At 53.0% G+C, this 26,695-nt stretch overlaps 9 protein-coding genes across 9 annotated transcripts; 4 read left to right on the forward strand and 5 right to left on the reverse strand.

Moving 5' to 3' along the window:
* Positions 1 to 131: 131 nt before the first annotated feature.
* M409DRAFT_28128 (uncharacterized protein) lies at positions 132 to 1,111 on the forward strand (the record flags this gene model as incomplete). The annotated part of the gene is made up of 2 exons (XM_033808891.1): positions 132 to 930; positions 987 to 1,111. 2 exons carry the CDS (start codon positions 132 to 134, stop codon positions 1,109 to 1,111), a joined length of 924 nt encoding a protein of 307 aa, XP_033662283.1.
* Positions 1,112 to 1,363: 252 nt separating this feature from the next.
* On the reverse strand, positions 1,364 to 1,987 carry M409DRAFT_35027 (uncharacterized protein; the record flags this gene model as incomplete). Its single annotated transcript, XM_033810340.1, has 2 exons — positions 1,364 to 1,605; positions 1,660 to 1,987. Coding segments are annotated over 2 exons (570 nt in total), but the record flags the coding sequence as incomplete, so codon positions are not given.
* A 2,608-nt stretch (positions 1,988 to 4,595) lies between these two features.
* Positions 4,596 to 7,546, reverse strand: M409DRAFT_28130 (uncharacterized protein; the record flags this gene model as incomplete). The annotated part of the gene is made up of 3 exons (XM_033808892.1): positions 4,596 to 6,034; positions 6,091 to 7,046; positions 7,098 to 7,546. 3 exons carry the CDS (start codon positions 7,544 to 7,546, stop codon positions 4,596 to 4,598), a joined length of 2,844 nt encoding a protein of 947 aa, XP_033662285.1.
* Positions 7,547 to 11,588: 4,042 nt separating this feature from the next.
* M409DRAFT_28131 (uncharacterized protein) lies at positions 11,589 to 12,717 on the reverse strand (the record flags this gene model as incomplete). Its single annotated transcript, XM_033808893.1, has 2 exons — positions 11,589 to 12,252; positions 12,308 to 12,717. 2 exons carry the CDS (start codon positions 12,715 to 12,717, stop codon positions 11,589 to 11,591), a joined length of 1,074 nt encoding a protein of 357 aa, XP_033662286.1.
* A 1,187-nt stretch (positions 12,718 to 13,904) lies between these two features.
* Positions 13,905 to 15,121, forward strand: M409DRAFT_28132 (uncharacterized protein; the record flags this gene model as incomplete). The annotated part of the gene is made up of 4 exons (XM_033808894.1): positions 13,905 to 14,054; positions 14,114 to 14,797; positions 14,842 to 14,947; positions 14,994 to 15,121. The coding sequence occupies 4 exons, from the start codon at positions 13,905 to 13,907 to the stop codon at positions 15,119 to 15,121; spliced, it is 1,068 nt and encodes a 355-aa protein (XP_033662287.1).
* A 200-nt stretch (positions 15,122 to 15,321) lies between these two features.
* Positions 15,322 to 16,038, forward strand: M409DRAFT_28133 (uncharacterized protein; the record flags this gene model as incomplete). Its single annotated transcript, XM_033808895.1, has 1 exon — positions 15,322 to 16,038. One exon carries the CDS (start codon positions 15,322 to 15,324, stop codon positions 16,036 to 16,038), a length of 717 nt encoding a protein of 238 aa, XP_033662288.1.
* Positions 16,039 to 16,445: 407 nt separating this feature from the next.
* M409DRAFT_59110 (uncharacterized protein) lies at positions 16,446 to 18,495 on the reverse strand (the record flags this gene model as incomplete). Its single annotated transcript, XM_033814100.1, has 3 exons — positions 16,446 to 17,623; positions 17,704 to 17,973; positions 18,006 to 18,495. The coding sequence occupies 3 exons, from the start codon at positions 18,493 to 18,495 to the stop codon at positions 16,446 to 16,448; spliced, it is 1,938 nt and encodes a 645-aa protein (XP_033662289.1).
* A 967-nt stretch (positions 18,496 to 19,462) lies between these two features.
* Positions 19,463 to 21,155, forward strand: M409DRAFT_28135 (uncharacterized protein; the record flags this gene model as incomplete). Its single annotated transcript, XM_033808896.1, has 2 exons — positions 19,463 to 19,527; positions 19,577 to 21,155. 2 exons carry the CDS (start codon positions 19,463 to 19,465, stop codon positions 21,153 to 21,155), a joined length of 1,644 nt encoding a protein of 547 aa, XP_033662290.1.
* Positions 21,156 to 21,264: 109 nt separating this feature from the next.
* M409DRAFT_69761 (uncharacterized protein) lies at positions 21,265 to 26,586 on the reverse strand (the record flags this gene model as incomplete). Its single annotated transcript, XM_033818425.1, has 1 exon — positions 21,265 to 26,586. The coding sequence occupies one exon, from the start codon at positions 26,584 to 26,586 to the stop codon at positions 21,265 to 21,267; it is 5,322 nt and encodes a 1,773-aa protein (XP_033662291.1).
* Positions 26,587 to 26,695: the final 109 nt, after the last annotated feature.

Raw genomic sequence — 26,695 nt, forward strand, 5'->3', positions numbered from 1 at the left:
ATAAATGAACGTTCTTCTCAATTCGAGCTGAGACGTTACGTCTGTCAACATACCACCAAGCATCTGAGTCGAGAAAGCAGGCGAAGTGAGCAGGTTTCCAATTGACAAGTCGAATCAGACCACAAGTCAAGATGGGAGAAAGAGCAATCAAGAAAGTCATCGTGCTCAGTGCAAGCGGCAATATAGGACGTCCGATCGTCGAAGCACTGATCGCCCATCCATCGAACTTCCAAGTGTCCGCCGTCACTCGAGACAAAAGCAAATCCTTCTTTCCAGACAGAGTCACCGTTCTCGAATCAGACTACTCCCCCGACTCCTTGCGAAGCATCTTCGCCGGTCAAGATGCCGTTGTATCGACAATGGCACCAACATCAGTCGCCCACCAGGGCCAAATCATCGACGTAGCCATCGAATGCGATGTCGTTCGATTCTTGCCGACAGAATACGGCGTCGATACATCAAACAGCGAGCTTCTCGAAAAGTACCTCCCTATCGTCAAATCGAAACCTGAGATTGTCAAGTATCTGAGGTCGAAGGAAGACAGAATCTCCTGGACATGTATCATCAACGGAAGCTTCTTCGATTGGTCTCTACGATCGCCTATGGTCTGGAACATTCCCGAGCAGAAAGCTGTGATATTCGATGGAGGCGATAAGGAATTTGAGGCTACGACTCTGAAGCAGGTTGCTTTGACCGTTGCTGCTGTTCTGTCTCCTGAGTGTCAGGCTGCGACGGCGAATCGGTATGTGTATGTCAACAGCTTTACATTGACGCAGAACCAAGTACTTGCTGCTTTGGAGAAGACGACTGCGGACAAGTTTGAAGTCAAGCATGAGAGTGTAGGGGATTGGCATCGTGAGGCTATTGAAGCGGTGGAGCGGGATCCAAAGTCAAGAGTTGGGATGAGCAAGATGTTCGTTGCAAACATATGTGAGTACTGACCTTCTACACTGATTGAAGAACATGCTAACAGACAATGTTACAAGACAATGTTGGAGGACTCAATCAATACTCTAAGTATTCTGGCGGGCTATGGAATGATCGATTAGGTTTGCCTAAGCCAGGTCTTCAAGAAGTGGTCGATTCGTTTGTAAAAGAGAACTCTGCCTAAAGAATTTCAAATCGGCTTCAGTGAGCTATGAGATCTAAGATCTGGTCAATGAAAATGGTGAAGAGTCTCGGTATGTACTCATAGTCGGGGCCTCAGGCATTCACAAGGCAGTTACGGCCCGTGCACGTGCGGTTGACCTTCCATGTCTTGAACTAGCGCCATGAGATGAAAGCCCGCATCCTCCGCCTCTGTGGTGTACGTCTGGATCCGCTTAAGGACGTCTCGAGGAAAGCCTTCGCGAGAGGTAGGCACTTCGAGTGGTGCCTTTCGGTCGCCATCGAGCTCGAATACACGACCATCGTTCAATTCCACGAAACAGATGTAGTGATGATCTACCTCGTCTTCTGCACTGATAGGAGCAGCAGTCTCGCATAGCTTCGATGCCGCTTTATAGGCATCCTCAATCTTCTCGGACCCTTCCACAATGCGTGCGGACTGGGCGGGGTCTTTATTTTCACACAGTCGTAGCACGCCCGCAAGAACAGAATCTCGTCCTGGCAAGTTTCAGTGGCGATTCGCCGCAGCAATCAAGTCAACGAGGCACTCACGGATCATACCAGCGGCCTTGCCGTTACATAGAACATGCGCAGCTGCATAGAAACCACACGCGTTGTTAATCGTTTGTTTAAGCCACGTTAACCCTCCAGTGCCGGGCGACCCTTGGTATTCTTCAAGTGCGGCGTCCTCCTCCTTCTTTCGCGATTCATATGCCTCCGACGTAGGGAGAACTAGAATCATCGCCAATGTTGCAGGTGGGAGCATTGATGCCTCTAGGGTAAGGACATCCTCGACATGCAGGTCTCGACTGCCACTTAGCTCGTGTATAAGCTTCGTGAAAACGTTGGGACTGGACTCCAAAGGAATAAAGTGTTTACGGTACGTGACTGATGCCATCGCAGCGTTTCTATTGTGAAAAGCGAAGCAGGGAGTATTTCGCTTAGAACCAAAAGTCTATAGCTATAATATTGCTACCCCGCCAGTGGAGCTACCCTACCTTCAACTGAGCAACTGGATTAGCTGGTCGCCAGCTCTGGCAGCCTTGGCCAGATCTTAAGGAGTTTGATAGTCGCCAGTGAACATCGTTTTGTTCAAGCTTTGATTCGCAAATTGGATTATGTTATCAATGGAAGATTCATCTCGCCACGATGCAGCGATGTGCACGGCAGTCCAACCCTCGTCATCCTAAGCGTTAATGTTAGCTCCAGCTTTAAGGAGAAGTTTTAAGAGGCCTTGAGGAACGCACTTCGCAGCTAGTAATAGGTGCAGGATCGGAATCTGTCGTTTACCGGACCTCCGGACGTGGTTCACGTTGGCCCCGCAGGCGACCAACAATGACGCAGACTTAAAGTCGTGGTATTCGGCGGCCCACGTCAAGGCTGTCCGCCCTTGGGAATCCTCGACATTGATCGTAGATGCGAGCTGATGCGAGGCTCTGCAATATTAAGGACAACCTCATGTAGCCGACTGAACGATCGTTTGTGCATGTAGTCTTTCTAGCAACTACTTTAGTCTTGATGGAACTAGGCCACGACCTCCTGGAATGTACTGGCCTACTCATCCCACGAACAGTGCCCCTTAGCGCAAGTCATCAACATGCCGTCGAGTATGGTCTCTACTAGGGCGCTGAACGGTGCTACTTAGTAGAGTCCAGTCATTGGAGCTGGACGTACAACTCACCTCCTGATCTTGTCCACCCATGTCACATCGATCCTGAGATTGCAAAGAGCTCTGCAGGTAAGTAAAGCGGCGGAATGACCTTCGTTCCTCCAGCCGTAGTAGGCAGCATGCTAACGAGTCAACAAGGGCTCTATTGAGAACGAAAGACTTGGTCCACATACATAGAGAAGCCTAAGATGGTATAGATTAACGGCGTTAATAGGCGCTGGCCCTCCCTAAATGAGCTCAGTGACCCTGTTAAAGTCGCAGTTGTAGGCTGCTTCGAAGACTTGCGCTCCGCAAGGGAGCACTGTTGTTGTATAGTAACGCAAGGGTGGGCGGAGTGGGACAATATACGTCGTGCTACTCGCAATGCCGTTCATGTCAAATCCATGTTGCCCCAGGTCGAGTCTGCGGGCGAGTGGAAAGGTGGCCTAGCTTCGACAGAGGAGGTGGAGTCCGCAGTCTCTGCTGCAGTAACGACCCGTGTACGGGGACGAAGCGGAGTTGTTAAGTGGGCGGACAGCTGCACCATCGACTCGACGTAGCACCGAACCGACTTCTTCGGCGGGACTGGGTTGGGCGGACTGTGCCTGTACAATATCGTAGAGCTGTGTACCTTTCCCGATGACCACCCGGCAGCGCTCTGCGCAGAGGAGGACGCCGCGGAGCACGTAGGGGGAAAGGTGCCAAGACTGTGCGCGGAAGTCGTGTATTTTCACACAGCATGTGGCGAAATTTGCGGAGTGTGCGGGCAAACATTTACCGAAACTAGGCAATCAGTCGCCTGGCGAGGAGGCCGAAGGGCTGGACTTACTGAGTGTGATGCATACCCAACATCGCCAGACATGACCTGGTAAGAAGCTGGATTGACTTTCATGCAACCAAATTTTCCCTACCTTCGTACTCCTACAATTTATTTCTCACTGAAAGCTCCTCTTTGCGCTTACACATTGAAGCTCTTAACAGCGGTGGGCAGGCAGCTGTCTTCGTCGACTCTGCGTAAGCTTTAGTATTGGCCAGAGGCACGAAGAAGCGCAAAACATACAAAGAGCTCATTTATGTACACCGTGGACGACTGACATCACCACCGGACCAGACTAGTATTTCTGGAGCCTCTACTACATTCGAGACTATGACGAAGAAACCAGGTAAAGTAAACCAGGTAAAGTGAACCTGGTGGAAACGCTCCGCCGCTACGCCGATGAGTTGCGGGCAATGGAGAATGGACATCAGCTGCTGGGAGAAGAGGAACCTTTTCTGCGCCAGGAAAGCTGGCATACGGCACGCGGAAGTATTCGATACCCTGACGACCAGCCACCAGCCAAAGACGAGCTCTGGCCATTTCAAAGATGCGGACAAAGCGTTCTATTTGCCATCCTCGTGCTGAAGACAGGCGTTGTCGACACTGCTCACCAAACTGGCTCCGGCGTCGTCTTCGTGATCGAAATCTGGAGACACTCAGCAGAGGTCTTTGCCGCCCGAGTCGAAGCAGGGGCTATGCGCACGAGCTCTCTTCTTGCACATACTGTTGCCTTCATTGTTCGGGTATTCCCTCCGACGGCAGCCACCCTAGTCAAGAGTCTGGTTTTCATGTTCCCTTTTTGGGCTGGCACGGCACTGCTGGTTTACTTGGCAAGGTAACTTTGCTCGGAGATCAACACTGAATCATGTAAAGGCTAATAAGGCTACAGCATCTCAGAAATGCCCGAATTTGGGATCTATTGCGGTCTCGTTGCGCTGCTAGTGCCATTCAATCTTGCAGCGCCCAACTTTATGTTCCGCCTTGAGTGAAGACAAATCCTACGGCATCTTGGAGGAAAGACTCTCAAGTACTCTTCCATAAAGGGATCCATCTTGACCACATCGTGGTCCTCAAAGGCTTGTAGTGGTCCAGGATTTCCTCAGCTTGATTGACACCAAAACTTCGCGTCAGGCATTCCTCCGCAGAGGCAGACACTATCTCGCCCTGTAGCGATCGTGACTCGACAACGACGCTGTTAGTTTGAGCACCATACTCGAGCAAGAGCTCCGCTGCTCTCATTGCCTGCGGTGATCCTATTGTCTGCGGTTCCTCCCAGATGCGGTAGCAGTTGTACAGGAAAGCCTCCCAGACGGACATCGTACCCCAGAGATGAGCGTGGGCATTCGGACTCGCTCCCTTCTGAAGAAGGACCTGAATCATGTCGACGAGTACGTCTTGGTCTCTACTGTTCGGCTTGCTGAATGTACGATGTATAGCATAATCAAGCAAAGGTCGACCGATCTTATTGATGAGAGATGAGTCGGCATTGAGATGCTGCTTGACGAAGAGGAGCAGATCCTGGCTTACAGCAAAGGACAAGAAATTGGAGCGGCCTTGGTGGGCGTTCAGTTGAATGTCACCTGGGCCGTATCCAGAAGCGTTAACCGGCTGCTCGTTCGTCCAATGAGAGACCTTTGGAAGACCGTGGTAACGCTTACCCGTGGCATCTAGTTCATGGAGTATGGCGACAGGACTTTCGTTCTTACTTACTTCCATGGCTTTCGCGTGGCGCATGATCTCAAATGCCATGAGCTGGAAGGCTTCTCCGTTCTTCCGATCAGGTCCAGGTAGCGTCTTGGCTTCTGCCAACTGCAAACGACACATTGATAGTCGTTCATCGAAATTCTTGCCGGCATGCTTGTCGAGGAAGCCAGTAACGTCTTCGGCCACGAGAAAGTCGCGAACCGTACGATGCAGGAAGTCTATCTTAGCAGCGGCATCTCGAGATCCTGCAAGGTTTCCAGGCACCTGTCGGACCTCTAGCAAGTCGTGGCACCATTTGTTGACATGGCGAGTGGCATCCACAACTAGTTGTGGGCCAAGGTCTCCAATAGCCTGCATCTTGCCCATCTCAGCGTAGGACGGGTCATCGTGCTCATACTTCAACCACCAAAACGCCATCAAGGGCAGCGGTGCGTCGTACTTTGCCAACTTCAGCATTCTGCAGGTCATAGTCCGATATGACTCGTCGATGGTGTGGAGGATGTCGTTGAAGAATGCACGCAAGTCGGAAGGGAAGGAGAAGACCCGCTCCCGGAGTTCGTCGATACCATCGCGATTTGTGAGACCTCGTAACAAGGACGCAACTACCAGGCAGACCCAAAGGAAGACACCCTGTGCTTTGTCCCTGATCTCAACAACCAGCTGCCGTGCTCTGGGATCCCCCTTCGCCAATGCCGCAAAGCGTCCATCATTCATGAGCATCGACTCGGTATACTTGCTCATGTCCCCCTTAGTGAGGTCTGCAAGGTTGAGCATCCGATCGGGTACTCGCCCAAAGGCTTCCTGAAATGCGTACCAGGTCGACTGGAGACGCAGAGCTTCACGTTGGGAAATCTCCCAAGCGCCTGAATCAGCTCAACCAAGGCTTGCTGATCTGCTTTGGCGCGGGGGTGAACGTCTTCCAAAGAGACGTTGGGACGTTGTCCACCGCCTGTAGGTCGAACGTCCTGTGCGATCTCTTCCAAGTCTCCCCAATACTCATCGAGGCCGTCGATGAAGAAGAAGTACTTCACGTCTTGAGTGGTCGCCATCACCATCCTCAAGGCTTGGCTTAGCTCCTTCTTAGTCCAAGGTTGGCGGTATGTGTATGACCCGCTCGTGGCTCGCCATCTCTCTGGTAAGGCAAGCGGAATTGCATCTGGAATCTCGCTAAGGATCTGAAAGAGCAGGCTCTGCATCAGACCCTCCAGCGACTTTTGCATGGCCGAGCCAGGACTCCAGAGATAGTTCGTCGCTTTGATCAACTTCGACGAACCAGCCCATTTCCGCAAAAGCTGATTGACCTTTTCATTTCCGGCAATGTATTTCATGAGCGTCGATTTACCAGAGCCGGCTTTGCCTCGAATCCAGAAGACTTCAGAGTGGAACTCCAGCCAGGATCTGAAACTGGTATCGTGGTCATCAAGAATCCAGGAGAAAGTCTTGATGTGCGCGGGTTTGATCCTGGCGTGACGCTCTCCCATGTCTGGGAAGTACAACTTGTCGAGCATGTCGGCCTTTGTAGCCAGTTGGGAGCTGGCAGCCATCATTTCGTCTATCTTCTGGGAGACATCGCGGAACATCATGTCGCGCATGAGAAGCTGATTGCGAAACGATTCGTCCTTGAAACGTTTCTGTTCCTTATTATGCTCTTCGAGGGCCATGAGAAGATCTCGCTTCGTGTTTTGAATATCATGCAAGCTGAGCTGATGCAAGCGTGTTATCGTTGCTTCGAGTCCGGTCAGTTGTTGTGCTATAGTGGACTGGTCGCTTCTGCATGGAATCAGTGTCCTCGTATCTGCCCAAGTTTTCCATCACACTCACTGTAATATGGCTAGTAGATGAAATGCTATTTCTTGCCGGTAAGACTCCAGCTGCTTCGCCATCTCACGTATCTTGCTCTCCGACGACACGGCTTTGAACGCCTTGCGGAGAGAAGTCCACCCACGCAAAATGCCATGACAGCTGTCTTTGACTTTCAGATCATTCAACGTCTTCTCGAGCTCTTTTACAAGCTTGTGACACTTTTCCCGGAGCTTCTCGAAAGCCTTGTCTTGATCGGAAAGGGACACGCAGTTGATACCGAGAGACTTGCCCAGCTTCTCGGTATGTGCTGCGAGATCGCAAGTCACATCTTCCAGAGTCTTGTTCGCTCCTGTTGCTCCCTCGGATAAGTTGTACAGAGAGCGACCTGTGTCAACGATCTTGCAGCCGAAATCCACAAATTGGATGACTGCGGTGGCGAGACTCAGCGCTGTGAATGGGTCCAACATGATGGCGCACCATCGAGTCCTGCTCGACAAGCACTGTATTCAGTCGACTTGAATGATAGAAAAGATGGAGCCGCGATCGCCGGCCGCTTCATCAGCAGGTGCAGGACTCAGGCGGCTCCGCTGAACTTGGCATGCATGCATGCCTCGCCTCCTAGGACAAGGCGTCAAGAAATAAGTGGAGGCTGAGTGTTCGGCAATGTTACTTCTAGTGACAGGGGAACAGAAATCAGCTCTGCACGATATGCCTAGCAACGTGTTTCGGTAGTCGTCTTCATGGCTCTTGTGGCAGAACGAGGAGTTAGTCATTCTGCGTTTTAAGCTGGAATATCCCACCCCTGACACTGCTTCGCCCCCTTCACCTCAGCATTCCACGACACTCGATACTTCGTCCAAATTTCTGCCGTGGGCTGCCCTCCGATCAATTGTCCATCATCGTCAATCGTACCCATGAAGACGATGGCCATACCAGGCGCTGAAGAGGCTTCTTTGAAAATGGCACAACCACAGTTGCCGCAGAAGCTCACCATCAGCGTGACATCGCTTGCGTGGTGCTTGAAGCTTCTGGACTGCTTCAGAGCGGACTCGTCGTCGACGACAAGATCAGAGCGAGGGATTGGGACGAGAGTCGTATTAGTACTGCCAGATGCCTTTTGGCAGTCGCGGCAGTGGCATCGGACCTACATGGTTAGATGTGTTTGTTGTACGTACGGGACGCGCAGGCACATACTGTATAGGCAGGCTGGGTAGAGAAGCGGTATTTGACGTCGCCGCACAGACAGCTCCCCTTGGTTTCAGTGGTTGAAGGCATTCTCGGTTAGTCATGCGTTGACTCAGGCCGTAACCAAAGCACTTGCGAATAGGGGCTTGGCGGAAGGTGCTCAGGAGCAGACGGTGGATCAGATTGACAAACCATCATGGTGCTCACATCTTTATTTATGTGTTGCTGCAGGTCATAGCAACAACAACAAGGCGAGGACACAAGTCGCTTGTACCCGGAGACTTCTCCATCTTGTCAGCCTCGCTAGGTAAGCCGCACGTAAGACCGTAGCCAGAACGAGTAGTAAAGCCCTATCTTTGTTTCCCGGTCAGGAATATCCAGCCCTTTGTCGCCAAGACATGGTCAGGAACACCAGTCGATTGGACGTTCAATGAAGCTCGAGAACGATCAAGACTTTCGATGTTCCCGAATCAGCCAGCACGCTGCATGTTGAGGACGTGAAGCTGCTGACACCTGATTTTCGAAAACTAAGCGGAGAGCCTTTGTAGACGCCGAGTGGGATACGCTGAGAGAGAAATCATTGCTTGCGAGGTACTTGGTTTCGGCCATACACAAGTTGCAGGAAGTCGAGCTTCAAGCCGCAGGCAATGCAGCTCAGTGCACTGGTTTTCCAATACATGGTCGAAAGGCATGCCGTGTCAGTCGATGATCACAAGCTGTGGCTTCGCAAGCCGCAAGGCTTCAAAGATCTCAACGGCACATGGAAGCCTGTGGCCATGGTACATTCCAATACGCGTATAGTTGCCACTCCTGTTCTGACGCACGACCAAGCCAGAGTAGTGGTACTTGAATTCTGAATCTCGGCCTTCGTCGTCGTAAAGCATCTGAACTGTGCTTTCTCCACGTTGCAATCCCAGTAACCCGTCATTGAATGATTCCGGTATCTTAAGGTCGCGACCGAAAGTGCGGTGTTGGTAAGACGACCATATGGGAAGCAGACAGACCTTTCCGGGCTGGATGCCAGAGTCATGCAGGTAGTCATATCGGTCAACATACCACTCGATGGCAGAAGGAATGAGGCGCTTTGCAGGGAAGAGAGAGTCGGCCCGTGCAGACTCGCTGCGGTGCAGAGTGTCGAGGCGTATCGCATTGCCATATACCGGCCTGTTTCCAACGAACGTCGTTCAGAGTACCCTGGCTATGCACACCAACGGTGCTTTCATGGAAAACTGATGATCTGCCACAAACGGACCGTGTATCGGCAATAGCGCTAGATTGCATATCCCTGGACGTCGGCGTATTCCTGGACGTATCTGTCGTAGAGCCAGTTTAGTGTAATGCATCGTGATGGGATGATTCGACGAGGCCCAATGCCACGACGAGGCTACCGATGGTCCGCTGCTAGCAGGTTTTTCGTCCCAGGCAAGGGATGGGAAAACTACCATCCAGAGGAGAGAGTACGGTAGCATCGTGTCGACGAAACCATTCCAGCACTTGGAACCTGATAAACTGGCCACTGTCTTGGCGATGCCCTGAAAAGCAACAACTTTGTCCTTCGCCGGTTTTGTGAGCGAGCATCTGGAGTAAATCTCGAGAGCTTCTGCAAACGTTCCACTCAAATAGTTTTGATCTGTGTGATGGCCCTTGCCATGAAGATAACGCAATCCGTTACCTGGCCACGGCCACGAAGATCTCACTCGATTGAATAAGCCTGGGGGTAGGTTTTCTGGGAGGTTGGCATACTCGTCGGAACCATGCGGAAGCCACTCGGAAGCAACACGGAGAGTCTGGCATTGCCAAAAGATGCCTGTCGGTGTGAAGTAGAGCATGCGTGGTGCTAGAAGACGCTCTTGGACGATCCAGCCCCGTGAGAACAATCGTTGGCAGAAGAATGCTGCGACATGTTGTGCTCTGTGGTGATCGTGTTCGACTGTGTACAATTGTGGCCGATCGTTTGAAGAGGCTTTCCACAGGACGTTGAATGAGACCGCCTTCTGGCTGGATCGATCCACAAAGCAGCTTGTGCTTGCTTCGGCACCAACAGCTGCTCCGAGGCTCAATGCACTGTTTGTGTAGACCCGATCCATAGCCGCGGACTCCCTTTTCCAGTCAACATCACTGTCTTGAAAGATGCAATAGGAATCGATCCAAATGTACTTGAACCCCAGAGAAGCTGCAACGACCATGGCATCTCGGAAAGTTGGTGCGAAAACTGAGCGTGGTAGACCAGTTTGGAGCTTGGTAGCGGTGGCGCTGTTCAATCTGAAGGTCATTGAATCACCCCAACAGTGACTCAAGGTTGCGTAAGGCCCGCTCAACTGATGAGCACGGGTTTCAATGAGCTTTGCTTCGTGATACCCTATTTCGAGGAGGCGTGTTGGGTACCAAAGCTGAGCACACTCTCTTGGACACTCGGCGTGCGAATGAAGGCAGTGTCGAAGCCAAGTTTTTGCCAGCTGAAGGACGGCCTGGCTATCGGTCCTTGGGCTTGATAGCGACTCTCTGGCCAACATGGACAGTTCGAGCGCCTCGGTTTTGTCGTGGCGCCGATGGATCCATGTCACCTTTACACTGAAGATGTTGTCACAGGTATCTGCAGATCGCGGCGCGCCTCTCTTAACCAACCCTGCACGTGTATTGCCTGTTGATGCTGGCCCTTGCAGAAACAAAGTGTATTCGGCGGCGATAACTCTGCGCGGTACGCGAAGGCGGATCTGGAACCACCAAAAAGTCGAATAGTCTTCATGTTCATCGTCTATTTCGATCCAAGAGCACAGTGGGCATCCTTGTGCAACCGCTTGTCGGTGGGACCTTGCTGTGTGATGATGGATTTGTCGGACCGCTGCTGTTCTTGCCTTCAGATTGTCCGGAGTATCGCTTTTACCGTTTGCGTACCTCCACGAAGACGTGTCTAGAACACCGCATGTCTCTAGCGAGTCATTCCTGAAGATTTGTAAACAAGCCACACAGAGTGTGGACATAATGTGCCAAAGGTGACTTGTGGCAGACCAGGGCAGTATCAAGTTGATGAGCGTCTCTAATGTTGGTAAACATCTGCCTGAGATCGGCGCTATGGCTCACCCATCAGCCTCTCCATGCTACACGACATTAGCGAGGGGTCCAGCCGCTCGCGGTACGCGGCGCAGCTTGTGGCGTGTCGCTGAAGCACTGCCAGAGGACCTAAGGCACCTTCACACACTGAAGGTGGTAGGCATGAAGCGGTCATCTCTCTCTGATGCCGAACGACGCTTGCATGTACAGTAATATACTTGGTTTACAAACTCGATTCCCCATCTTCAGTCTGCGAAACCTGTCGATAATTCTTCAATACCAGTCCATTGCTGCTTGGCCAAATGGAGGACTACCACTTGCATTGTCCCAGACTGTACGGGGCGGCATCGTGTTGGCACGGGAAAATACGGCAACGTAGAATTCGTGTCCAGAGGTCTTTGGCTGAACGAGGAATTCCATATTTGCACCGGTTCCGTTGGTGAACGGCAAGCGAACGGAGATGTTGAGTTGATTGCCTTGCGCATCTGCTGTGAAGTTTGTCCACGATGACCAAGCCAGGTATGAGAACATACTTTGGAAATCGCCAGGCTCCCCCAGAGTTGTGATGCTCGGCTGCAAGCCTTGTAGGAGGTTGGACTTGAGCTGGCTCTGAAGCTCGGAGCCCATGTCCTCACAAAGCATTTTGGGAGCTTCGATTGTAACCTGCCATGATGCATTCACGCCAGGAGCCTCGATCGGCAGTATCGAACCAGATGCGGCTGCAGCACTTGCGACACGTAAAACTTCCTGATCAGGATCAAATGAATACGATTCGGCGTAGTCGGTAAGGCTTGTGTTGTAGACATTGTTCGAAAGGAAGGCAAGGCTGTCCAAAGCTGGTTGAGGCACGGTGTGCGATAAGGAGGACGGGTATTGGAGCTTTGAAAACGTCACAGACAGTGCTGCGGGCGCAATGATCGCCGCAATTGGCAAGAGCCTTGTTCAACAAGTTAGCGAGCCAAACCATACCGCGCAATCTAAGCAGTAGCTACCAAACAGTGACAGCCACCAGAGCGAGGAGACCATGCCTCCAATACGTCGGAAGATAACAGAACGATACGAAGTCGTGGAGGCCAGAGAACCATCGGTCAAGCTTCTGCAGAGAATTTATTCCGGTAGCCAAAAGGCGAAAATATAACTGCGTGTAGGCAATGGCGGAAGCAAGGACCAGACTGGCTTTGACCACGAATGCGAAAGCTGTCCCCGCGGCTGTGTTGACTTGCTGCGACGAGGCTGTCCAGGTGCCGACATGGTACTGATGACTGGACACTTCTCGTCCTTGTAAGGAGTTGTAGAATGCATGATGTCCAGCTGCAAGACACACGCCAGCCACAAGAGCGGCGATCATGCTCAGGGGGGCGCGCCAAGAAATATTGGCCCTGGGGCGTGATTTGAACGCCATGATGAAGTAGATAGTAAACTGCAGAGACGCAACAGAGAGGCGATGACTGATGCAGCGGCACTTGCTACATATCGCGCAGAAATTCGGCTGTCCGCCGTTAATAATCAGTGGGATAGTGTTTGGACATGCCGCCCTCGACGTCGGAGCTGAAGTTGCGCCTCGAGCGCTTGTGCCAGAACAGGCAACGCTAGACCGCTATTCGTTTCGAAGATAAATGAGGACTAGACAGCCTGGGGCCAAAACGCACGATTGGAGCAGTATTGCATTTGATCGTGCATGGCTGTGCCGTGTCTGGTGGAGCCTTGGGGCCACATCGGCCTTAGTCACTGCATTGCGTTGGCGCCTGATGCCGTTCAGCTCCAGCTCCAGACCATCGAAGCGCCTGGCGGGTGGAAGTAGCAGACAGATAGAGGCCGCCGCGACACAAGATCCCGTGTCCAGATGTGAGAATCGATGCGATATGCTAGACGCGTGCGGCGATAGATGCCAGGATCCGGAGCCGTCGTCCTCAGTCAACTTTGGGGCCTGCTTAAAGCATTTGGAACCAGCGAGTCCGCTTGAGCCGAGAACATCGTTGATCCTGTGCTCCCCATTCGGGAAGACACTGGTGAGGTCGAAGTCATTGAGAGCTCGTTTTGATAAATTCAAAGGTTGAGAGAATATTAATGATGGTGTAAGATCAACGTGAAGTCGAGATGACCTGCAAGGATAAGGTACACGAGACTCACGCGCGTTACATAATCATGACCCGGGCGTCGACACCTTGATGAGACGTCTGTCTTCTTCCCCTTGTGAACTTCGTCTCAATGAGCATACATAACAAAGGCGCTTCCTTCATCGCAACCGACACTTCACAAGTTGTACAGTCAGATCAGAGGCTCTCGCACCGGACGCTGCACGAATGAGCGACGCTCATCGGGAAATACCGAGCAACTTTACCTCTTGCCTTGCACTCCTCAGAACAGAAACATATACACAGGCATGGACAGCATTCCAGCACGCCGCTTCCTTCTCACGCTGCTTGCGAAGCTGAGAGGATGCCCTGACTCCTCACTTCTGACGCCCTCACCCGAGGTGTAGCTCCAGGCGGGGAGCATGCGTGGGAGGAGAATACATGTACCTCTCTTCCGTACGCTAGATTGAACACTTATCAATGCAAAGCATCACCACCCTTTACATCGCTCGACATGAAGGCTGCGAGGTACTACGGCAAAGGTGATATCAGAGTCGATGATGTTGACGAGCCCAAACCCGGAGACGGCCAGCTGCTAGTGGACGTGGAGTGGTGCGGTATATGCGGATCAGATCTTCATGAGTTCATCATCGGCCCTGGAATTGTAGGCTAAGATCTCGTCGGAAATGTGTTTCTGAAGTTCATCATCTGATTACAGCCTAGTTGCCTACCAAGGAGAAACCACATCCTATCTCAGGCCAACACATTCCACTCACACTCGGCCACGAGCTCTGTGGCAGAGTCCGTTCGCCACCCGCAGGATCCAAATTTCAAGATGGCGATGCGGTCATGGTCGATCCTAGGGTACTCTGCCGTTCATGCTTGCCATGCAAATCGGGAAGTTCGCACTGCTGCTCCAACCTTGGATACGTAGGTGCAACCACTGGCTTCGGCGGCTTCGGGGAGAAGGTTATTGTCACTGAAGACTGCCTTTACTTGCTGCCGCCAGAGATTCCACTGGAAGTCTCTGCCGTACTGGAGCCCTTGGTGATTGTACATCATGCCATCAAAGTCTCTGGCGTAAAAGACTTCAAAGACAAAGATGTCTTGGTTCTTGGAGGAGGCCCTATTGGCTTTGCATTGCTGCTTTGCTTGAAAGCCGCAGGGGCCAACAAAGTGGTCGTCTCCGAGCCTGCGGGGGCACGACGGAACCAGGTCTCCGAGTTCTGCTCATCGGTCATAAATCCTTTCCAAGAAGATGTCGCCAAGCGGTGCATGGAACTTACGGACGGCAAAGGTGTGGAAGTTGTATTCGATTGCGCCGGTGTAGTCCCCGCATTGGAAGGAGCCATGGACGCCATACGTTTTGAAGGACTCTATGTAATGGTGGCAATCTGGGAACAACCAGTAAGAACCTTCTCTAAATAGAGAGTGCCCACTGACAGCGGCAGATCACAATTCCATGCCACAAATTTGTCCCGAAGCATATCACGATGAAGGGAAGTTATATTTTTGACGATGATTCAATGCAAGAAGTCATCCAAATGATTGTTGATAGTATGGCATAGACCTCTCTCCATCGAACTGGCTGACTTTATTCCAGGCAAATTGGTTGGTATCGAGAAGATGGTGACAGGTCGTATCAGCGTTCATGACATTGTCTCAAAGGGATTTGAGGAGTTAATTAACCACAAAGACCAGCATATCAAGATCCTAGTGAGTCCCAAATGATGAAAGTCTCCCAACGCGAGACATGCATGGCCTCGATGCATCGGAAAAAGCTGCATACGATTCTGAAATCTGTCGCTTCCATTGTGAGACCAGCAAACAAACGTGGCCATTCCACCAACATCTTGATACATTATACTTTCAACTCTCTCCTGATTTCGCAGATCGCAATTTCCTGAAGACTCCATTCTCCAGACCGAGCCATGCCCCCTATCGAACGAAAAGAAACCATCAGGAGCCTTGCCCTGGCTGGCACGCGACTCGACACAGCCTTGACCGCCTGGAACCACGACCTCAACCGGACAAAAGAGCAGCACAGATACGATCCTTCAACACCACAAATCACGCCGTCCAAATCCGTCCCAGATGCTCTCATGATCCTCGCCTCATCACTCGCATACCACAACAGCCGCGCACAACTCCTCGACCGCCCGACTCCAGGTCTAATCAACCTCTTGCTCGCTCACATCAAACCCCTGCCATCAACCGTGACGCAAGACTGGCACGTCAAGCGCTGCCTAGCGGAGATAGAGCAAGATCTCCTGGCTCGACATGACGAGCTGGGCTTGGCGGAACAACGACACATCCACGGCCTCGAAAGTCTACGCGACCTGCATAGAGAGCTCTTGGAGCAGGAGAAAAGTGGCAAAATGGCAGTCATCTTCCAAGCCCTCCATCTCGCCGATGGCGCGCGTCGGCTCTTGGACGAGAACAAACGCGTGCAAAAGGATACGAATCGCGCAGAGTACGAGCAGTTGAGATGGCAAGTCGAGCAGGCAATTGATCTGACATACAAGTGTCGCGCTGCCCTGGGCGCTCACGATCGATCGATCAACCCACTTTTGCAGATGATGAGCTTGATTACTGGGAAAATCCCGAGACAGATGATGATTACGGAGTTCTTCAAGGCGCGACACTAAAGAGCAGAGTATTGGTACACGTTGGAAGGGGCTGGCGCTGGGTTGAATGGAGGGAATACAAGCAACGCTATAGGGGGATCTGGTTCATGGAATCATACAAGCGCCATGCAGAGCGCCCATCGTGGAGCTCCGGGTGCTCCTTTTGCAGCGCCTTGGTTTCGCCTTGTTCAGTTCTTTCCATCCTCTCTCCCGTTGTGTTCTGAACAAAAGACAGAACACCCGCATCTTCAAAGCAATCAAATCAAACAAAGAGCCATCATTCCCCGTCTGTGCAGTTGTCAACCAAGCCGTTCATTGTCGTGTCGTGTGAAGGAAAAAAGTTTGTAGTCGATGAAATTTCGTGTTGTGTTCGCGTGGTGAAGTTGCAAGGAGCTTCTCGGCACTCAAGTCGCAGGGCTACGCGATGTTCAGGAGGTTGAACCACGTGCAGCAAGCTTAGCCTCGAGTTTCTCGATGGTCTTCTTGTCTTCTGCAGCTTCAGCTTGGAATTTGGCGACTACTCTCTCGTAGTTGGAGCAGGCCGCTTCGAGCTTCCAGATCTCCTCCGCCTGCCGAACGTTCTTGCCCTCCGCCGAATTCAGCTTCTTGCTCATTTCTTCGATAGCGGATGTTGAGATCTGTGCCGGAGCCCGCGCATGGCTGAGGCGCATGCGCTTGTTCTGTTCGGTGAAGTTGAACAGGACGGAGCGAGACTTGCGGACGTGGCCAAGTCCAGCGCGATTGGTGCGACGGGCTGATTGAGTTTCGACAAACTCGGCTGAGGCTTCTTGGGACTTGCCTGGGATGTAGTCCTCAGTGGTGAGTGCGGTGTTGTTCGACTCGTCGTTGGTCGTCTCTTCACCCTCATCTTCGCCGTCACCATTGGCTTTGGTGCTCCATCCGTCCACAGTGTTGCCACCCAGTGATACCTCCCAATAGCTGGCGTCGCCCTGAAGATCCACCAGCACGTCCAGGAGAAGGTAAGCAGCGACCTTGTACACCAACTTGCACTTCTTCTCAACCATGTCGTCCCCGCTCTTAGTCGCCACAAGGGTCGAGTCGATGGCGCTGTCGAACACGATGTTGCGCAGTGTCGCGACAAATGAGTACCTGGCCTTGTCCACCCCGGCGCGCCCACGAGCCTCTCTCGCGAAGTCGTCGCCTCTCAGGCCGTGCTTGGAAGCTGCGAAAGAAACAATGTCCGCAACGACAGCTATTTGCTTCTTCTGATCAGTGCCGAGGAGTTGCTTCAACATGTCGTACGCGCTCTGGTCGTCGAAGTCGCCCAGCTTCCACTTGCGCAAGGCGCGGACGACTTCCTCGCTGAGCTTCCATGTCTCGATGCTTTCGAGGTTGACGCTGAACCCCAAGTCGACACTGTGCTTCAAGCAGATTTTGACAAACTTCGCCTCGAATCGCGAGCCGGCGCCGTTTGGATCCGGAAGATGAGCCATGGTGTGTGGCAAAGGTGTTGGTATCGCTAATGAATGCGATTGGCAGAGGTGGTGACCAACAGTTCGGAGACTCGAGTGTGTAAAGGTGTTTTTGCAGTGTTCGTGCAGTGCTTCGAGGAAGGAGAGACGAAACGTGGAGGCGGCAAGTGGTACTACCGGTGGCAAAGGCCCGTGCGTCACTAGCGCGCTCGGGACAAGTGAATATCACTTTCACTGCCGCACGTGATCTTACCATGGTGCGGGCTTGACAACACTGTAGAAAAGTGGTGTTTGCATCGAGCTGCGGGTATACGACTGGAGCCGTTTACAATGACTACTGTGAAACGCATTGGCATGTTGGGACGATAGCACAAAACTTGGATCATGATGCTGCTGTTTGGGTTCTCGTAATAGAATGATCTAAGCTGTGCGCCATCCCCTCTAGATGCTCGGCGAGCCGATGCAGCTAATGGGGACAATACGGAATACGGAATACGAAAGACAAACAACGGCATTGAGGAGACTGAAAAAAGCAAAGAGATAGCAGGAAAGTACCTTTGACGGTAGGCCAGGAAGTGCAAGCGGAAGCCCCATCGACACTCACCATGGCGCCAACCACGAATGAAAGGCGCAATGGAGACCGCAGTGGAGCTTTTCGTTCATAACATCCCGCCTGTGTCGCCCACCAATTGCTCGTCTCCCTTATCTGAATCTGCATGAGCTCGACGAGCCCGGTAGCCCGTCCACAGTCCGCCACTACGCCGCAAAACTCTGCGTCGCATAAGGTAGTAAATGGAAAAGGCCCAGAAGCAGTTGCGAGAGTGTTGGCGCAGTGCCATTTGCAGTCATCACCGAGCGAGCACAGCCGCACAATGTCAAGGACATCGCAAAACGGCTGTGACTGGTACGCCGGCTTGGAAGACGCTGGTGGTAGCGGATCGGGCCAGGGCTCATCGAGCTCGATGTCGAGAAGCTCAGATGAAGTGAAAAAAGCAGTTGGTGTGCCGAAGATGACGAGATTGCCTGCGACTGTGCTGCTGGCCATGTCGCCCGCCACGCAAACCCTGCGTCGCATGAAGGTGTATGTGGAAAAGGCCCAATAGCAGTTGCGAGGGTGCGGACGGACGGCGTAGGTCTGCTGCGAACCGTATGCTAGCCCATATATGCCCAGAGAAGAAGCAGTGCATCGCCGCAGCATGTCAAAGACAGCATAAAACAGCTAGCTCCACTAACACCTCGCCGATTAGGGCTCCTAGGGCTTGCCGGTGAGCACAGCACAATCGCAGGGTCTCGTCATCTCCGGCGTGGCGTGAGGGGCAAGTCGACACCGCAAAGACGCCCTCGAAGTATGCATGCCCACTATCCAGATCAGCGAAAGCCGCAGAGAAGACGGTGCTAATACAAGTGCGGACGCGATGAGGAGTCGTGGTTCGTAGTGCAATACATCGAGGTTGTCTGAGGGTGTCGCTCTGCCGCGATGCCAGGTGCATCTGAGGAGAGGAAGAAGAAGTCGAGGGTGGAAAGCGGCGGTATTTGTAGGTGGCGGGCGCACGGACCCCACGCTAGGTGACCAATCAGCGGCTCGTCCCGCATCGGCATGTGACGCGCCCGCGACGTCACTCGTCGCTTTCAACATTGAACTCTCGCATAGGTGAAGGCTGGATGTTTACACCAACAGTGAGGGAGAATCGGGTCACTGGCTTGTGGGTAGTCTCTCAGTCCGTATTGAAAGCGCTTGACAAGCCACCTGACGGATTGGCCATTTACTGAATTGCAATGTCTTTGTCACTCAATAGCATGCATAGACGCGAGCATAGTGTATGCAGGCGAAGAGAAACGATGGCTCCTTTCTTAACAGTCCACTGTACGACACCTCCCAGAGACGTTTAGTTCGTCGGCGACAAGTGCGTGACTAAGCACTCGGGCAATCCCGCGTCGGCATGTGAAACGAGACGTCACCTCCTGTTGACTTCCAGCTCCCGTCGCGTGAGTGAATATCCAATGCCCACGCCATGGAGCGCCAGGACGTTCCACCAGTATCCGCCGTCTTCCTGGTAGTCTTCGATCAAAAGGTGGGGTACGTAAGAGCAACACCCTGACCATCAACCACATCTGACAGACTCTAGCTACACCATTGCCTGGAAGCGAAACCTCCCCGAAATCGACCTGGACGGAGTCGAATACAAAAGCCTGCCATCCGGACTACACGCCGTGAAGGAAGATCTGATATACTTCATACATGGTGCGCATGCCGGTGTTAGCGTCTTTGTGCAAGACGCCGCGGACGCGAAGCACCGCAATGCCAACTTTGCGGCTGTTGGGGCACTGGTGCCGCTGAGCTATGGGCAGCTTGGGAGGAGTTGGATACATGCTGCGGAGCTGAGGAGACTGGCAAGAGATGTTGTGAAGAATACGTCGGATACTAGGGCGCTGGAGCTGTTCTGGAAGGAACATAGGGCGGATCAGGCCTTCAGGAGGAGCTCGTTGTCGCCTGCTGCTACGCGGGATGCGCCAAATGCTGGTCTTGAGAGTAGGAAACGGAAGCGCGCTCTGTCCGATGCCACGTTGGCGGACTTCAATGCAGAAGGGACATGGCCACCCGATCATCCTGCGTTGCATGTACCGGCGATTCTGGACATGTTTGGACCTCTGCTCTTCCCACTGCACCGTGCTGTATTATCCAGGAAGCGAGTGCTGTTGCTTGGAAGCCCTTCCGTGCAGGACAACGCCAATACAGTATACATTGCCTCCGTCTTGTCCAGCATCCCGCGAGGGCTGGGTGAGAGCTTACCCCCGGAATCGGAGCCACTTTTCCGCAGCGTACCACTCTTTAGCGTCGGCATCCATGATATACCATCTCTGAGCTCCCGCGATGACAGCACTGGCTGGGTAGCATGTACCACCGACGATATTCTCGGCGAAAAGAAGTACCTCTACGATCTCCTCGTTCAACTCCCCGCCTCACAGCCCGCCGCCACCAAAATCTGGCCGAAGCTAAAAACATCCGACGGGAAGATCCTCAAAGCATCTCAACGGGACCTCCGCCGCTGGACGCTCCTTAGGAGGGAGCTTCGACGATTACGGCGCCAGATGGTAGGCACCTACAGCGACGACTCGGCATCCGCGGAAATAGACGAATCCGACGAGCGTCCGCTCCTTCGCCGCAACAAATCCAGCTCCGAACTCTACGACAACACAGGGCTCCAAGAACGCGATGAAGCAGAAGCTACCGAACCCTCAACGTGGACATCGTTGGCTTACAAAGGCTTCATGTGGTGGGCATCGGCAGGCGAAGCGAGCGCTTGGGAGAACGACGAGACGAAAGCCGATGAGGAACTTCTATTCGATATGCCCGACGTCGGTGGTCTGTTCCCCGAGGCGGCTACGAGTGGCAAGACTGACGCGGAACGAGAGATGGAGTACTCCCGAGCAGCGGCGACTATGCTCGTAGCGTATTTCAGAAGGGTCACGGAGGTAGTTTTGCGGACGATGTCCGCGATTGTGGAAGAGGCCGACGACGAGACCGAGGAAGGGATTCAGGAGGACGAGATTCAGATCAATGGGGAGGATGTTAGGGCGATGGGGTTGGATAGTTGGAGTGAAGCGGACAAGGGGTTTGTGGCCGACATGGTGAAGGTGTGGTTTGATCGAGATGCCGTGGTTACGGATCAGGGCGTGCGGGTCTGTGGGATGAGGATATGCTAATGAGAGGCATTTGCTGTCCATCATCTGCTCCATTCCTAAACCTCAGCGAGACCTCTTGAAGCATACTGCAAAGGCGGCACCTCGTCGCTCTGCCTCTTCCATGATCATTCTACTGTAGCATATTATACAAGCTCTCCCCAGTAACATCCTCAATCTGCTGAATCCACCTCAACGTCTCCCTCTCAACAACCCCATCGTCATCCTCCTGCAGTTCCGAAATCGCCGGCAGCCACTCCGGCAACAGACCGATCCAGTCCACATTCAACTTGTCAAGAACCGCCCGCTGGCACTTGACGGCTGCCAAGCGGATCCCCGCGTCCCCGTGCCGCATGTACGACATGAAGATGCCGTTGAGTGTCTTGTGGTGTTCGGGGGAGTTGGCGGCGCCCGCGAACTCTGCGATGGCGGGGATGGCGTGGTCGTTGACGATGGTTTCGTCTTCGCATTGCAGAGCGCTGAGGAGTGGGGCGGCGATCGCGTCGAAGTGGGTGGGTGATTGCCAGAAGCCGTCCTGATCGTGGGAGAAGTTGCTAGCGAGGGCTTTAATGACGGTCTCAAGTAGTTGTGCCTGGAACTCGTCGTTGGCTGATAGAGTCTTGAGCAGAGTGGCGGCGTTCTCGAGCAGGTATCCGGCGTAGCTCGTCACCAGCGACTTGAGCTGATCGAAGAGCGTCAAGCTGAAGCTATAAAGACTGATGCACCTCTGAACAGTTCCCGACTTGTCTTTCTTCGACAGTCCTTTGGTAGCCCACTCCGTGAACCGGACGAAGAATGGCCGGAAGGCGGCGTCATTCAGCTTGAGTACCACGTCCATAGCTGCACTGTCGACCTCGTCAAAGATGGCAGGGTCAACCTCCGCATCTTCGTCATCCTCCAAGGTCAGGTTGCGGCGCAGGTCGAAAGCGTTCAGCAAGATGGCGAATATCGGCTTGACATTCTTGGTAATTGTGGCTTTGGTGTGATGTTTGATGGCAGCATGGAACAGTGCGACAGTGTACTGGGCAGCTGAATCGCCAAGACCGGCAACATCTTCCCAGATTCGCTCAATAGCTGCGAAACAGTCTTGGGCAGAAACCTTACGTGCGGCCAGATTCTTGAGTTCTGCTGCCCCATTGCTGTCAGCTTCTGCAGCGATCTTCAGCAGACGGTCGAGGTAAGACCCCGATAGCATCCACGGAATGTAGTCGAGGATGGCCATAGCTAAGCTGAAACCAGCAGAGAGTAAGGCCTGGCCTTCCTCAGTGCGCTCGTCCTCGTCAACAGACACACTTTCTTGCATGTATCGCAACGCATTCCCCAGAGCCGTAGGAAGAAGTGCGATAAATTCGTCTCCAAGGACTTCGACCATGCTTGCGAGGCACAGCAGAGACATACGCCTCAGCCTGTAATCAGTCGATCCAAAGGCAGAGTCGCCCATGACCGGCTGAGCAGCGTTGTTAACCTCGGCGCGATTGGTCTTGCCAAACTTCTCTGAGATGCGGTCGACGCAGGCGATTGCAGCGAGCCTGGTCTCCACCGGCTGACTCTCAACAATGAACAGGCTGCAGTTTGGTAACACATCCATGAACACTCGCTGCATCTCTGCGTCGGCTCGCTTGGCTGAGCTCACCCGTGTCTCCAACGAGTAAAAGACTTGTTGTCGAATCTCGTCCGATCCGGTCTGCATCAGCATTGCGCTAGATTCGATGAAGTCTTTGGTTGGCATCAAGCTGAGGACTGATGTAAGAACATTGCTGGCGGCGTCGTGACGGTCGTCGTCGGGTTTGATTTGGAGACCAAGCTGCATGGTCTTTTCCAGGATGACAGAGTACGAGACTCGCAGCTCATCGGCCTGCTCGCTGCTGCCCTTCAACTCCTTGGCCAATCTTTTGCGGAGGGTATTCTGACCAAGTACATCCGCCAGTCCGTCGAGTAACACTGAAGTAGCTTCCTTGGCTTGGTCTGCATTCTTCTCACCAAACCCAAGAATCACGTCGGACAGACCTCTCTTCACTTTAAGAGTGTCGAAAACGAGATCAAGGTATTGTCTGACTGACGAAAGCTGCACCTTGACATGGAAGTGGTCCATCAATTCGGCAACGAACTGCCGTAGGTTGGTCTCCGCTGGATAACGCTCGATGAGCATGGCGGCTATGGCGAATAGTGACTCCTCTGCGCCTAGGGTCGTGACCAGATGGCGGAACAATCCCGGTCGTCGATGGAGCGGAATGTGCTCAAACGCAGCAGTGAAGCTGAGGAGAAGCTCAGCAGCTCCGCTGATCAGGTCTCGGCCACGTTTCTTGAGTGAGGCAGCCAAGGGCGGAATGATTCGTGCGACTGTTTGGTCTGTGACGTGAGCGCTGTAATCATCGCTCTGCTTGAGGATTGTGGAGCTCATGAACGTGAAAAGTGGCATGACGCTGTGCAGGACTAAGTCTGGAGCCCAGGAAGCCAGGGAAGACATCAGCAGCAAGGCTGCATGGTGAACTTGTGTGCTCGATGTCGTGCGCACGCAATCAACAATAAGGTCCGGGCGAACCACAGACCTATCGACCTCTTTGTTGGCCGTTGTCTTCAGGCCGTTGACTACCGACAGCAAGCTGTTGACTATCAGACCTTGTAGATACACAAGTTCAGAGTCGAGCAAGGTCTTGTAGTGATGTAGTTCGCTCAAGAGGTGGAACAGGCCCTTGAGAAGCTGGGGATGATTTTCCGGTTTCAACTCTTCAACTAGCTCCAATACCAATGTCCATCTCCGAATGGCGATGTCAAGCTTTTGTCTGTCGAGACTGCCCGGCTTGGGTGTCTCAGATGTTCTGCTTGTCCGTTGCTTCTTGGCGGGAGTATGATGGCCTTGCAAGTCAGAGACGCTAGGCAAGCTCTCGGCCAACTGCACAAGAACGTCACTTGGAATCGATAGGCTACGGAGGGTCTCGACTGCTTCAGACTGAATGTCATCGGTGACCTCTTGATTGAGTCCAAGATCCAAAAGCCAATTGAGCAGCTCCATGCGTGCGGCGTCCTTCATAGCCGCCCACAGCTGCCGAATTCCGTCGAAGGCCAGGGAATGTGGACCAGATCCAGAGGCAAGTCGACCGCACGCAAGCTCTCTGAGGAACTCGATCTCCTCTGCGCTTCGATGCGTCACATTTTGCATCAGTGCCCTGCTGAGAGCATCGTTCTGCGACTCGGCCCGTGAGGAAGCAAAATGGGTTCGAACGTAAGGCAACAAGATTTGCGTTCTTGCTGTACCAGCAATCTTGCCGACTTTGCTCAATATCGACAGCAAACGAATTTTCACCCCTTCTGCTGGCGACAAAACGGTATGCGAGGCAAGGAATGCGTAGGCGCTCGCTCGAAGGGTTGACTTTAGCTCCTTGCCGTCTGATTTAGCTCCATTGATGGAGTCCGCGAGAGATTGTACAAGGTAGTTGCTGTCCACAACACACTCTTCCAGGATCGTTGCAACGGCTTCGGAGAAGAGTCTTTGGGCGTCCAATGTAGGGATCCAGTGGATTTGCGAGCTTCTCTGGCCATAAAGACTGTGCTGACACCACACATTGGGCTGTGAGGACTTTGCAGCCGCGGAATTCTCGTAAAGTGCCTTCAAAGCAAGACAAGCGGAAGAGGCCGCCAACCTGACCGGCTTTGCAGGGTCTGCAAGAGCAGCGACCAAATACGGCAAAAGTGCTTGCATGTCGGCTGATGAAGGCTCTTGCTTGGATCTCTGCAGCCTTTGAGCTGTAATCTGCAAAGCCTTGGCCCTGGCAGAGAAGGGAAAGCTGCTGGTCCAGAGACGCGCTAAGAATGTACCCATCGTTGAGTGCTGTGCGAAACTGCTTTTGTCCGGCGACAGCACCTTCAACAGCCGCCCCAAGTCGTCCTTGGGAGACACAGCCTTTACAAATGCTTCAGAGTACTCCTCAAACAGCTTATCGTGTTTCGCGTCCAAAAACGATATCGGCTTGCTCGGCAGCTTGGCCAATTTTTCGACATCAAGGCTCGGATTGTGGGTCTCGCTGGCCGGCTTCTCGTCTATCTGCATCGTTTCCGGGTCGTTTTCATTGCCATCGTCGACTGTCTTGTCGTGAATTTGCAAGGCCAGATCGGCATCCAGTCTTCCAAGACTGGTCTCGGCCTTTTGAGCTGCCAGGGTGATAAGATGTCCACTGCTGTCTTGCTCGGCGAAAGAGTGAATGGGGCTAAGAAGCTGCTTCCGTTGAGCATCATTTGCTCCAGAATCTGCAACGGCTTCCATGGCGATGACAAGAACTTCGAGCTTGGACTCGCCAGAAATGTAAGGGAGTCGAAGGGCACCAGCTAGGATCCCACTTGCCTGGACGTTCTCCTTCGAGGCAATTAAATGCACGGCGCCGATGGCAATCCCGGTAATCAGATGGTCCGCTCGGCATTTCGACGCAATCCGGTTCACATATTTGAGCACGTCTGCTTGCTTCGTGACGGCTCGAACGACTGAATTTGGCAGAGTCAAGTCTTGCTTCTCTTCTGCCAACACAGCCAATGTGACCATTCCGTCTTCGAGAGTCTGATCTGTCCATCCACCAGCAACTGCCTCCATCATGGCGTTGAGAGCTTTCTCGCTGAGAGACGATTTCGCTGCCAAGATCGTCATGACCATGCAAGATCCAAGGTATAGCTCCGGTACATCTTTGATGCTCAGTGCGGTTTGCAGGATGGGCAAGACTTTGAGCAAGAGATCCTCCTCTTTCTGCTTTCGAATTGTTTCTCGTCCAGATCTTGTTGAATCGATCATGCCGTTGACTGCCTGTGCTGTCACGCTGGCCCAGAAACCGAGCAACAAGGCAGACTGATGTCTCGCCTTTGCTACGTTCAAAACGTAGTGGCTGAATGATGTGAAGAAGGCCGAGTTGTTGCTCGTTGCTGCGACGATCGCATGTCGTGGGGGACTCTGCAGCGATGTGACATACGGATGTAGGAATCGGAAGTTGGACGGTAGCTGGTCCGGTAGAATCGAAAGAAGCGTGGGAAAGATGTGCGATCCATGGTATGGCAGAAATGTCAACAGGACCGTCTCGGTGTTGTATTCGTGTACTCTGAAGCGTCGGACCAACCACTCAGCAGCCTTCATAGCAGGCTTCAGTAATAGCCGTCCTCCTAGCAATCCCAAGAATCTGTCTATCACACTGTCCAGCTCCTCCACCTCTTTTGCCGTCATTTGCGTCCGGTCTTCATTCTTGCTCTGCTCGCTGAAGAGATTTCGGGAGAAGGGAACGAATCGTGCGTCCAGTTGGCATAGCTCCTCAAAGCCTTCCAAGCAGATCTGGTAAATGGTATCGAAGTTCTGCGTAGAGGCGTCTCTGGCTTCGAAGAGCAACGACTTGCTATGACGGGCCTTTTGCGCCTTCAAGTCGAGCTGGTGGGTGCTGTTGGCGGCAATGACGGCCAACTGCTGCTGGAGGGCGGTCGCCATCTTGCTGCGACTCTCGTGTGTTCTCCTGCGCGGTCCAGGCTCCAACCGCCGTGGTGGATGGTGAATGTCGAGAGCTTCAACTTCAGCAAAGCGTTTTCCAGAGATCTAC

The sequence above is a fragment of the Zasmidium cellare genome (genome assembly GCF_010093935.1).
Source record: "Zasmidium cellare ATCC 36951 unplaced genomic scaffold M409scaffold_41, whole genome shotgun sequence".
NCBI classification, from domain to species: Eukaryota; Fungi; Ascomycota; class Dothideomycetes; order Mycosphaerellales; family Mycosphaerellaceae; genus Zasmidium; species Zasmidium cellare.